This window comes from Oncorhynchus clarkii, chromosome 14, assembly GCF_045791955.1.
Source record: "Oncorhynchus clarkii lewisi isolate Uvic-CL-2024 chromosome 14, UVic_Ocla_1.0, whole genome shotgun sequence".
Lineage (NCBI taxonomy): Eukaryota > Metazoa > Chordata > Actinopteri > Salmoniformes > Salmonidae > Oncorhynchus > Oncorhynchus clarkii.
The window spans coordinates 4,529,019-4,541,136 of NC_092160.1; the positions used below are offsets into that span (position 1 = coordinate 4,529,019).

Here is a 12,118-nt window from a genome sequence, read left to right on the forward strand (position 1 = left end):
TGACCATTTCTGGGTGCTTCCCTGGCCTTGGTACAGTTGGACAGGGCGATAAATTCAGAGCTCATGAAGGCCGTTTGGCTTGGGAAGAACAGTTTACTGCTCAACACTGCTCCGGACTCAGCTGCAGTTTGTCAAAGAGCAATTGCACAGACAAGACACACGATCACATTATGATTAATGACAAGTGTACATGGATGATGTTCAGTTTTCCTGATGTCTGTGGATCAAACCAACAATCAATCAAATTTGCCCATGTCCATCTATTCCTTTTGGTTCATTACTCTGGCATCGTTCGTTTTTATTGCAGAGACGACACACATTCATTATTTTCAGTCGTAGCATCTACTTTGGCAATACCCCCTTTGTATTTACACATGACCGCCACTGATGTCAAACTGTTCAGGACCTGGCTAGTGGCGATGCTATGGGCAGCATGAATGTTTGTTCAACGGCTGTGTGAATAAACGTTGTACACCAACCTGTAACAGTGAATCCAGAGATGAGAATGATATATTCAGTGTAGTGTATAGCGTCAGGTCTGTGCAATACCAAGAGTTCTCTCGTAAACACGTAAATCCGAGGGGCGGCAGGGTAGCCTAGTGGTTAGAGCGTTGGACTAGTAACCGGAAGGTTGCAAATTCAAACCCCCGAGCTGACAAGGTACAAATCTGTCGTTCTGCCCCTGTACAGGCAGTTCACCCACTGTTCCCAGGCCATCATTGAAAATAAGAATGTGTTCTTAACTGACTTGCCTAGGTAAATAAAACATTTCTTACGCGTTTGTCATAACGTTCGCTCTCGCCTGGGTCAGAGTAATACGGCGCCATCGCAAAATCTGATGACGCGAATATAACGTCAGTTTGCAACATGTTCAAATTGGTAATGGAATAGCGTTTACCACATTACAGGCTGACGAGGAAGACCCATAGTAAAGCTGCCAAAGTTTAATAAAGTGTCCGCTTCCTAGCTACAAACCTCTTCGACTTTCGCACTGTTGCTAGGATACCGATTACGGCAAGAGATTTAGACCTCTTGACGGCAAGTGGAGAAACGCAGAAGCTCAGTAACATGTTGACTGTGACAATTACAAAACATCTCAAATTTGAAAATATGTCGCACCCTTTTATTACCGAATCACAACCAAATTATAACAAAAGGTCAACAAAATATGCATTAAAATTGTGCCACACAGTGCAAACGTATTCAAACAAACATGACACTCAAAAAGTTCATTTAAAACGGTATTTTATTCATCAAATCTGAAAAGGTCCTTATCGGGTTCCGATGGTAACCTGCCACACCCTGATCAGGTTATCTGTGTAGCCAGCAAACAGGGTCTGTTAAGAGAGAAAAATAAGGGAAGAATAAGAAAATCTCCAGAAGTTGCAAAAAATAAGCCGTTAACAATATATTAAAGTATAATGCTCCCACTAGGTTTGACTCCAAGTGCTAGACATTGCATGAATATGTACTACTGTTGTTTCTATACCCATCATCATTGCAGGACTTCTCATCAGAGCCAAAGCTCAGGCAATAAATGTCACTTTGTAATCACAGGGCAAAGCAACAAACAATCCAGCAGAGACTATCTTCCGAGAGCAGACTGAAATAACACGACCCTGTTCTAGAAGTAAACCCAGGGTTCTAGCGTAGCTCTGTGGGACGTACCTGTCCGTCAGCAGACCAGGCCAGAGAGGTGCACTGTGGGGGCTCAGCCTTACTGTTGGTGCTGATAACCTCCTGTCTCAGCTCATCCACAATGATCTTGCCCTCCAGATCCTGAAGGGGGGAGAAGGGGACTGATGAGCATAGCTTTGAGAAACAATGGGTTGTGATGAAATTGGAACTACTCTGATGTGGACATGACAATCACATTCTCAGGTCCAACAGATGGCTTCAGAAATGGATGCAGTTAGCAGAGCTCAGAAACAGCCTCTTTATCATCATAGAAATAAGATGGCATTGGAATTTTCCATCATTGCTCCTTGACTAATGTAGTTTGATTACAGATTAACACCAAACCGTCTTTCCAGCCAACTGCACAGACAGTGCTGATGTATTCTGAGTAGGAGTCTTACCCAGATCTTGATGCTGGGGCCGGTGGCAGCACAGAGCCAGTAGCGGTTGGGGCTGAAGCAGAGGGCATTTATGTTGTCACCACTGTCTAGGGTGTACAGGTGCTTGCCCTCGTTCAAGTCCCACAGCATGGCCTGACCGTCCTATGGGAGGAGAATGGGATTCAGGGTCAAAGGTCAGCCAATGGACAATGCAAATGAACATGCTTGCTTTGCAGGGCAACTTGGGCATGCAATTAAGTGTAGTCCATGGCCGTTCACCGGGGATACGAACCATCAACAATAACCCTAAATGGCAAATCTCAGTAAGCAGGTTTGAGTACACTAAATTACGTTTCAAAAGGGCCAGTTGCGTTCAGAAACAGCCTCTTTATCATCATAGTGAAACAGACAGCATTTGAATTTCCATCATTACTTTGCAACACCACATATAACACCAAGAACTAGCCCCAAGTTATTACATCAACCACAGACCCATCCAGTGACCTTAATCTAATCCGGTCAAATTCAATAAAGGCAGAAACTGCAGGTGAACAGTGACAACCTTAAATCTATAACGTAAGAGCAAATATTAGGAGTGCTTTCATCATACCTTTCCACCAGAAGCGCAGAGCGAGCCATCAGGAGAGACTGTCACTGTATTCAGGTAGCCAGTGTGGCCAATGTGGTTAGTCTTCAGCTTGCAGTTGGCCAGGTTCCACACCTAGAAACAGAACAGTGGGGAAGGCCATGTGTCAGGGTACACTGATTAGAAAAATACCCGCTGGAGGTGAACCATTTCAAGCGTGCAATGTCTAACACATTTGCAGCCTTGTTCCTGTACCCATCATCATTGCAGGACTTGTCGTCAGAGCCGAGGCTCAGGGTGATTATGTCACATTGTAATCACAGGGCAAAGCAGGAAAACACTTCAGAGAGCTTGATTTTATTACATCTACAGTAACCAAACCATTTAAAAAGACTTGCTTCGTTTAATAATCTACGCAGCCAACTGTCCTAGTGAGTCACTTGTGCTGTATGCAGCGTTGTCCGTACCTTGACCATCTTGTCCCAACCACAGGAGACAATGATGGGGTTGCTGCTGTTGGGGGAAAAGCGCACGCAGGACACCCACTCAGAGTGGCTCTCATCCTGGATGGTGTACTTGCAGACTCCCAGGGTGTTCCACAGCTTGATGGTCTTGTCCCGAGACCCAGACACGATCTGCCGGTTGTCAGCAGAGAAAGCCACACTCAGGACGTCCTTGGTGTGGCCCACAAAGCGACGGGTGGTGGTGCCACTGGAGAGGAAGAGAACCGTTGAGTCCATGTGTAAATCTTCATACTACAGATGACTAATAACCGGTGTAATTTCGTTGTTCAAGTCAATATTGAAACCAAGGCAGCACATGATTCTGATATCCACATCTCATCTTTCACAGGTAAGCGCAGGTTGCATTCAGAAACAGCCTCTTTATCATCACAAGGATACAGATGGCATTGGAAGTTTCATCACTTTAGAACCAGCGTTTTGACTGCAGCACGATATGAAACTAACAACATTTCCTTCCTGGGCTTTTGCACCAGGGGTGAACCCCCTTTACCCAAATGGTTGGATTGATAACCTCATCCTCACTGACCTGATATGACTGGAGGGGTGTAAACAGGTTGGCAGAGGCAGATAACTCTGGTCTTAGAATGTTTGTAGGCTTTTGTTCCAGCTCAGCAATGAACCACCCAGGACAAAATTAGGCAACTGATCCTAGTCTTCAGTTCAGACCAGAATCAGATGTACAGATGTCTGCACACAATTTAGACCTCTGTATGGTACTACATCACCCCACGACCCTAGACTTACGTGGTGAGATCCCACAGGCGGAGCGTCCCATCCCAGGACCCGGACAGGGCAAACTGTCCATCTGAGGAGATGACTACATCACTCACAAAGTGAGAGTGTCCCTTCAGGGCACGCTGGGGGATGCCATAGTTGGTCTCGTCACGAGTCAGCTTCCACATAATGATAGACTTATCTGAAAGAGAAATGCTGATTAGACATTTAAAATAAAAAAATTATGGAATGGTAGAGATTGCAATTGAACAACCATAGGTAGGCCTAGCTAACTAATGTAATATGGACGGTTGACAGAAGCAAAAATGCATTGCCATGCAAGCTGTCCAACTATCGACGCGTTAAAAGTATAGGAAGCTAGCCAGCCAACTACCGGTATGTTTCCTTCAACAACTACCGACAGACAAGCACAATCATAGCGTCCTCAAAACATAAACTTTTAATAGACTGCTATGGTAGTTACAATTCAATTGTCAGGTCTAAGAAATGCATTTCTCATTGCGAGCCTAATGAACATTTTGTCCACTTGGCGGTGCACGTGGATGGGGTGTCGGCATAGCATGCGACGTCTGTTCTCAAGGGCTAGCAATCAGACATAACTTACTTGCTATGTCTAGTGGACAAACTACTCTACGTTTGACGCAAGACTTGCCCCCTACATTGATTGAGCTCACTTTCATGATTTACATTGTTTAAGCCGTCGCGGCTACACATCAATTTAGCAATGTAACATGCTTGGGGTTAGCCATATCGCCGACCATTTGTAGCGGGCTGAGAAGCGCTTACCTCGGGATGCAGACAGAATCATATCGGGAAACTGAGGGGTAGTCGCGATCTGGGTGACCCAACCATTGTGCCCCTTCAGGGTGCCCCTTACTGTCATCTGCTCAGTCATTTCGGCGAAGTTTTAGTGTGCCTTTTTCAAGGATGGATATAGATTAGTTTGAGGGCTAGGTTTCCCTAGGTCCTCTCACATTTAGGCACAGAGAAAAAGGAAGTTCAGACCCGGATGCAGAACCTTTGAGGGGTCGATCGCGCGCGGAGTACACTGGGAAGAACAGTTTTAACCCTTTCATGCCCGTGTGTTTTATTATTATTTTTAATTGGATTTAACTCTTCTTCCATGTCAAACAGACACATAATAATATCATTAGAAAGATTAAAGAGACCATTGCATAGTTATAATTGTAGCAATCATGTGGTAATCCCCAAAAATGGATCCCAAAATTGTATTACAGTTTCATAAATGTATGTGCTTTATAGGTGGCCATGAAAATAGGCCACAGGTCTTTCATTCTAATGCATTCTGGAATTATTAGTAGGCCTAATGCAGAGGTTCTCAAACTTGGGGTCCCTTATATTGAAATGGGGTCCCTTGATTTAACAAAAAGGCAAGAAAACATTTCAAGTGGGATCCCCTATATTTTTTGGGGTTAATTTGGATTTGCAAGCAGATCAAGATTGTAGCCTAATGTGGCCTAATGATTGTAGTCAAAATGCATTATGGTTCTTTGCTCTGAATAATGCAGTAGGCCTACTATTCCTAATGCAAAATACATTTTCCTCTTAATTATATAACTTTATTTTTCCTACCATTTTTTTAAATACAAGTGAGGATTGTTAAGAACAAATGACCGGAAGTAGTTCAAGAAGGTAACAGTATATTTTATGGAGTTTATTTCAGTCTACATGTTGAGTTGACCAGATGTAACATAATACAAGATAAAGATAGCAGTTACAAAAATAGCTTAATTATTTTTACAACCAAATACACAACCAAATAAACAAACTCATAAAATCGACCTAATACGGTAATATTTTTGTTATAAAACAAGCTAAACTGTACTGAGACATTGTGTCACCAATGGATGGCAATTATTCCTTAAAAAATGAGAAACTGAGGATATCTGCCAAAGAAATAAACCTGTAATATTGCAGAGAAACACCAGTTTGTTAAGGTAGTGTACCACACACATTGCTGCATATATCCAACATCAAAGGCCCAATGCAGACGTTTTTTTTATATCAATATCAAATCATTTCTTGGTAACAATTAATTCCCTTACTGTAATAGATTTTAATTAAAATTGGGAGAGGTTTAAAGTATACTTTGTATTGGTCTATTAACCAATTTACCAACCTCCCATCCATGAAAACCTGCTGAATAGAAAGGTCCTGTGTAGATTGTATTTTCAATCAGGAACTATAAGGAAATAACACTGATAAAATTTGTTCACACTTTCACAGTGACTGCACTGGGCCTTTAAATGACAGGGTTGAAGGAAACAACAAATATGATTGTGCACTACATCCCAGTTTCAAATATAACACTTTGTGAATTAAAATACTGGAAATGGTACATTAATAAAGTACAATATAATGAACTAGTTGTTTATTATCTTATCTTAATAGCATAAATGTGGTATAGTGAAACCCACAAGACAAGTTACTTATATATGGCATGTGCTCTTGACATTGAAATTGAGGTGTGTGTGTGTGTGTGTGTGTGTGATTGTGTGTGTGTGTTGTGTGTGTGTGTGATTGTGTGTGTGTGTGTGTGTGTGTGTGTGTGTGTGTGTGTGTGTGTGTGTGTGTGTGTGTGTGTGTGTGTGTGTGTGTGTGTGTGTGTGTGTGTGTGATTGTGTGTGTGTGTTGTGTGTGTTGTGTGTGGACCATACAGGAAGACTTGAGAAAAACAGAAACGCAGAGTGATCGAGCACCAAGTAGATAGATTTCTAAAAGAGAATTCATAAAGTTAGAAAGAGTGATCGAGCACCAAGAAGATAAATCTCCAAAAGACAATCCATAAAGTCAGAAAAGAAACATGTAAATCAGAAAAAAAATGAAAAAATGTCATTCATGATGTGATAATGTATAAAAAAACAAACAAGTAGGTATAGTGAAACCAACCGTCAATGATTACCTTTTTGTCAATGTGGATCAATGAGTATAACTATTATTAAATCAATGACTGGGTACATTATTGTACTTCAGTCTGTGAACTCTTGTCTTATATAACTAAACTCATTGGTTAAGAAAAACAAACAATACAATTTTAAGTCAGCAGCAAGAATTCATACTGTTGTTGAGAGAACAGTATTTCATCTAAATGTCTCTTTAGCTAAGGTTAAGTGATAATACTTAAATAAAACGTGTCTTCAACACTGTACTGTCAACACTGTCAGAAAATACTGATGTTATATTTCTATTTGGCATCTGATGAATGCCATATAAAATCACAAAGTGACTTAATATTCAAATGAACTTCATATTCAACTTCATTGATGGATTACTCCATATTTGTTAATACTGCAAATGGCTCCTTCAATTCTGACGTTGAATTTAACACAATGAACTTAGTATGCATCTGTATATTATACAAACACGTCCATGCACAGGAATGCAAATGTAACTGAACTAGATCAAAATCAAATAAAACATCACACTTGTCGTCACTCCCGGTAGTGTCACCCACGCACACACAAAAAAAAAACATCGGCATAAAGAAACGATGCCTTGTGGCATTTTACATGGAAAGACTGTTAGAGATTGTTCTTTGCAAAGTAAATACCTCAGTAACTTATTGCCTTAGTGTGCTGGTATGGGGGAAGCTACTTTATATAATGCTGTGACTTGTGTTGATCATGCACTTTATTACATGGAAACACTAAAGTAAAGAAGAGCAACAAATTAAATTGTCATACTTCATATCATAAAAACACTTTCATCATATCCGTCGGGTGAATCCACAGACATATATTATTATTATTATTATTATTTTGTAATCGTAGGAAAATCCTTGCCTCTGTAGCCCAGAACCAACTGTGAGTGTGGTAAAAAACGACAACAGCCAATGGGTGAGATTCCTCTTCAGGTGAAAGTGTAAATGTAGTGTTCTGTGTTGCCCTCTACTGGTATTTTTCCATAATGCAGGATCTCACTATTCTTCAGTAAACTGAATTGCACGGAACTGTTTCATGACTCTCTCAATAGAGGTTGTCTGTCCTCTTTGCTCCCATGACTGTCTGTTTCTCCCGCGTCTTCCCTCTGTCCTCCAGGCCTTCTCTCCCCTCTGGGCTGAGAGAGAGCGAGACGCTTGCGTTTGAGTTTCTGTCTCCTCCTTTCCTCGTCCTTCTCCTCCTTTATAAAACAGAGAGCGGAGAAGAGAGCACTGACCTACACTCCTCCATTTACCACACCAGGGGGTCTGTCCATCCGTGGGGTTGAGCAGGGGGGCGCGAACACACACACTCCCATGCAAAATTAACGGCCAGGCAGCAATATGGCAGACGAGACTCCATTAGTAAGACCACTCTCCCTATCCATCTACTTTCCAGCATGTGTCTGTATGTCCGTTAGGTTTGGAGTCTGTTTGCTGCTTTATTTCTCTGTCTTGATGTTTCTCAAAGATGTCTGTGTCTCATTGACTCCATTTTACTTTATATCCAGAGTCTATGTGTACAAAAAATATCTGTATCGATTGATATATGCGGTCTGGTTAATATTGTTGACTCAAAATAACGAACAAAAAATCTCTATATATTATATAAAACGTTCCCATAAAAAGGCAAAAAAAGAACATAAATGCGATGTAGTATTCAGTTGCAATATATACCATATCAATATGTACAGCGGCCATGCTTGATGTTAGTCATCACTGCAAGAGAAGGAGAGTAGGGATTAGTGGGGGTCACAGGTCAAAAACAACACTAATGTTAGCAAATCACTACAGCTCTATAATACATGCTTCATTCGTCATCTTATAATCACACTCATAAGATGATGATTATATAACATACATATTATAATCATACTCACACCCCAATAACATTTATATATTGGGTTTAATACATGCTTATTGGCACAGTAAAAATAATCTAAGTTGGGCAATGAACATTGCGTTGTTCATTGTTTATTATCTTGAAGCTCTGGTTTGATAGAGAATGTCCCCTCATCACAGTGCATGTGGTTGTGAATGAATGTATTAAGCAACCCTGGGTGTTAGAATCTACCACCATTCACCTTGTGCCAGCATCCTGGTATGGGCAGTCCATCCTGCCCCTGGGGATAAGAGAACAAGAGACAGGGATGGTCAGTGGGGCAGTTTCACGTCATGTAGGGTGAAAACACTACATTTTAGTTTAGTTTATTAGGATCCCCATTAGCTACTACACATGCAGCAGCTACTCTTCCTGGGGTCCACATAAAACATACAAATAACATGACAAAGTACAGAACAGTTATAGACAAGAACATTAAATTCAATATATACTGTATATACACAGTATATATACAGCATAGGAGCAAATAATAATAATAATAACACATATAATTAAATAAGAGTTATATATTGGAGACACCAAGAAACAACAAAAATACTATTTACACACTGTTCATACTGTACATATTCATATTCTTATATACAGTTAAATTAGATATTTAGAAAGAGGAGAGCTGCTGTGATACAAGGTTTTTTAAATCTGTTTTTTTTTAAAGCTAAACTTGCTTTTTGCCTCTTATGGCAGAGCATTCCACGATGACATGGCTATAGATAACTGAGTGACACATTAAATCTGTTTATGGTTTGGGTACAGTGAAGCAACCCATAGTGGCGTGTCTGGTGAGGTATGCATGTCTGTTTGAGGTGTATGCCAATAGGTGTATGCAAGTGGTTCGGCATTTTCAACACACAAATGTTTCTTAAAAAGACTAGAAGAAAGGTAGTCCATTTCTCCTCAACCGTCAGCCATGAAAGACCATCATGCATGTTGTTGATGTTAGATCTATGTGTGCAGTTAAGGGCAAGGCGTGCTGCTTTATTGTGAGGCAGCTGCAACTTTGCTAGGTCTTTCCTTGCTGCACTTGACCATATTACTGGATAGTAATCAAGAACAACTAGTACAGGTGGTGTTTGTTTGTGTAAAAAAACAGACATACCTCACCCGATCTTCACAACAACTTTGTCAGTATGTCTTGACCATGATAGCTGACTATCCAATGTTACTCCTTGACGTTCAACTTTTTCAACTTCTTCAATGATCACATCCTTTATGGACTGCTCCAGTTGAGGTTTAGGTCTAAGAGAATGCTTTGAACCAAATACAATGCTTTTGTTTTTTGGCTGTATTTAAGACCAGTTTGTTTATTGGTCCTTACCCATTCGAACACTGACTGTAACCCCTTGCCAAGAGTCTCAGTGAGCTCACTGGCTGTAGGTGCTGATGTGTAGAGCGTGCAATCATCAGCATGCATAGTAATTTTAGCTTCTAAAAGCACAATACCATCCCACATGCAAGTCAGCACATTAACAACCGACAACCACACCGAGACCACAACGCAACTCAGCACAATCTTTATAAGAAAAACAACAATATGGAGCTGGAATTATACTGATCTATGGATTCCTGTGACCATCCTGCCTACTGATGTAAAAAAAAAGAAAAGAAGACAGAATTCAGATTGCAAACACACAATGGAATGGGACAGCGGACTAAGGGACATAGTGCATGGGATAGAAAAGGGAAAAAAGGCAGACACACAATGCAGGAAAGAGGTGGAAAGGTAGAAACAGGTAGAGATACTGTACCAAAGGACAGGAGGCCTCAGGGCCAGAAGGAGGAAGAGGAGGAGGAGCGGACTGTACCTCCTCATCAGAAAGTCCTTTAGTCCCACTAGAACCCTGTCAGCAAGAGCCAACCTAGTGTTACACACACTCTGAACGTACATTCGCCCCATAGACACAGAATACCACAGTGCCTTCAGAAAGTAGTCAAACCCCTTGACTTACTCCACATTCTGTTGTATTACAGCCTGAATTCAAATTTGATTAAAACATACACACACTACATGATAATGACGAAGTGAAAACATATTTTTATATATTTTTTTATACATACTGCAACAAGAAATAAAAATGTAATTCATAAATATCTAATTTTCATAAGTATTCACAACCATGAGTCAATACTTTGTAGATGCACCTTTGGCAGTGATTACATCTGTGAGTATTTCTGGGTAAGTCTGTAAGAGCTTTCTACCTCTGGATTGTGCAACATTTGCCCACTAATCTTTTCAAAATTCTACAAGCTCTTTCAAATTGGTTGTTGATCATTTCTAGACAACCATTTTCAGGCATTGCGATAGATTTCCAAGTAGTTTTAAGTACAAACTGTAACTCGGCCACTCGGGAACATTCACTGTCTTCCTTGTAAGAAAACTCCAGCGTAGATTTGGCCTTGTGTTTTAGGTTATTATCCTGCTGAAAGTTGAATTCATCTCCCAGTGTCTGGTGGAAAACACACGAGTAGCGGACTACATTGCAACTGTTTGCCAATCCTCTAGGATTGTGCCTGTGCTTAGCTCCATTCCATTAATTGTTTTATCCTAAAAACTCCCCAGTCCTTAACAATTTCAAGCATACCCATAACATGATGCAGCGACCACTATGCTTGAAAACATAGAGAGTGGTACTCAGTAATGTGTTGTATTGGATTTGCTTCCTTCTTTTAACTCGGCCAATTAGGTTAGTATTGTGGAGTAACTACAATGTTGTTGATCCATCCTCAGTTCTCTCTCATCACAGCCATTAAACTCTGTAACTGTTTCCTTGGCCTATGTTGAAATCCCTGAGCGGTTCCTTCCTCTCTACGGCAACTGAGTTAGGAAGGACAGCTGTATCTTTGTAGTGACTGGGTGTATTGATACACCATCCAAAGTGTAATTAATAACTTTCTTTTCCCATCTAGCAAAAGGTTCCTTTTTTTGTGAGGCATTGGAAAACCTCCCTGGTCTTTGTGGTTGAATCTGTGTTTAAAATTCACTGGTCGACTGACAGACCTTACAGATAATGTGTGGGGTTCAGAGATGAGGTAGTCATTCAGAAAGCATGTTAAACACTATTATTGCACACAGAGTGTGACTTGAGTGTGATTTGTTTAGCACATTTTTACTCCTGATCTTATTTAGGCTTGCCATAACAAAGGGGTTGAATACTTATAGACTCAAGACTTTTCAGCTTTTCATTTTTGATTAATTTGTAAAAATGTAAAAAAAACGTAACGTTCCACTTTGACATTTTGGGGTATTGTGTGTACTGACTGTATGCCAGTGGAGAAGAAAAAAATCCCAATTTAATAATGCTTTTTAAATTCAGGCCGTAACACAACAACATGTGGAAAAGGTCAAGGGGTGTGATTACTGTCTGAAGGCACTGTAGT

The 12,118-nt window shown here is 40.6% G+C and overlaps 2 protein-coding genes across 8 annotated transcripts in view; both read right to left on the reverse strand.

Annotated features, from left to right (window-relative positions):
• Nucleotides 1–1,228: 1,228 nt before the first annotated feature.
• On the reverse strand, nucleotides 1,229–4,905 carry LOC139366152 (small ribosomal subunit protein RACK1). Its single transcript, XM_071103306.1, has 7 exons — nucleotides 4,689–4,905; nucleotides 3,912–4,083; nucleotides 3,111–3,354; nucleotides 2,668–2,778; nucleotides 2,079–2,219; nucleotides 1,669–1,779; nucleotides 1,229–1,337 (listed from the first exon to the last, which is right to left on the reverse strand). The coding sequence occupies exons 1-7, from the start codon at nucleotides 4,795–4,797 to the stop codon at nucleotides 1,272–1,274; spliced, it is 954 nt and encodes a 317-aa protein (XP_070959407.1). The 5' UTR covers nucleotides 4,798–4,905; the 3' UTR covers nucleotides 1,229–1,271.
• A 651-nt stretch (nucleotides 4,906–5,556) lies between these two features.
• LOC139366153 (collagen alpha-1(XXIII) chain-like) overlaps nucleotides 5,557–12,118 on the reverse strand; it is a 220,588-nt gene continuing 214,026 nt past the window's right edge. For 2 of the 7 annotated variants that reach the window (XM_071103311.1, XM_071103310.1), the window contains 3 exons: nucleotides 10,489–10,581; nucleotides 8,925–8,963; nucleotides 5,557–8,036 (listed from right to left, as the gene is read on the reverse strand). In XM_071103311.1, coding sequence (XP_070959412.1) covers nucleotides 7,878–8,036; nucleotides 8,925–8,963; nucleotides 10,489–10,581 — 291 coding nt within the window. In that variant the 3' untranslated portion in view covers nucleotides 5,557–7,877. Of the gene's footprint in view, nucleotides 8,043–8,369; nucleotides 8,560–8,924; nucleotides 8,964–10,488; nucleotides 10,582–12,118 lie in introns of those variants that run through there. The other 5 variants (XM_071103312.1, XM_071103307.1, XM_071103308.1 and 2 more) reach the window with 5 other exon arrangements.

Coding starts and splice junctions, on each gene's coding strand:
- LOC139366152 (XM_071103306.1), bottom strand. CDS start 4,797: ATGACTGAGCAGATGACAGTAAGGGGCACCCTGAAGGGGCACAATGGT. Junction 3,355..3,911: donor CGCCTGTGGGATCTCACCAC/GTAAGTCTAGGG, acceptor CTTCCTCTCCAG/TGGCACCACCACCCGTCGCT. Junction 1,338..1,668: donor CCTGGTCTGCTGACGGACAG/GTACGTCCCACA, acceptor CTCTCTTAACAG/ACCCTGTTTGCTGGCTACAC.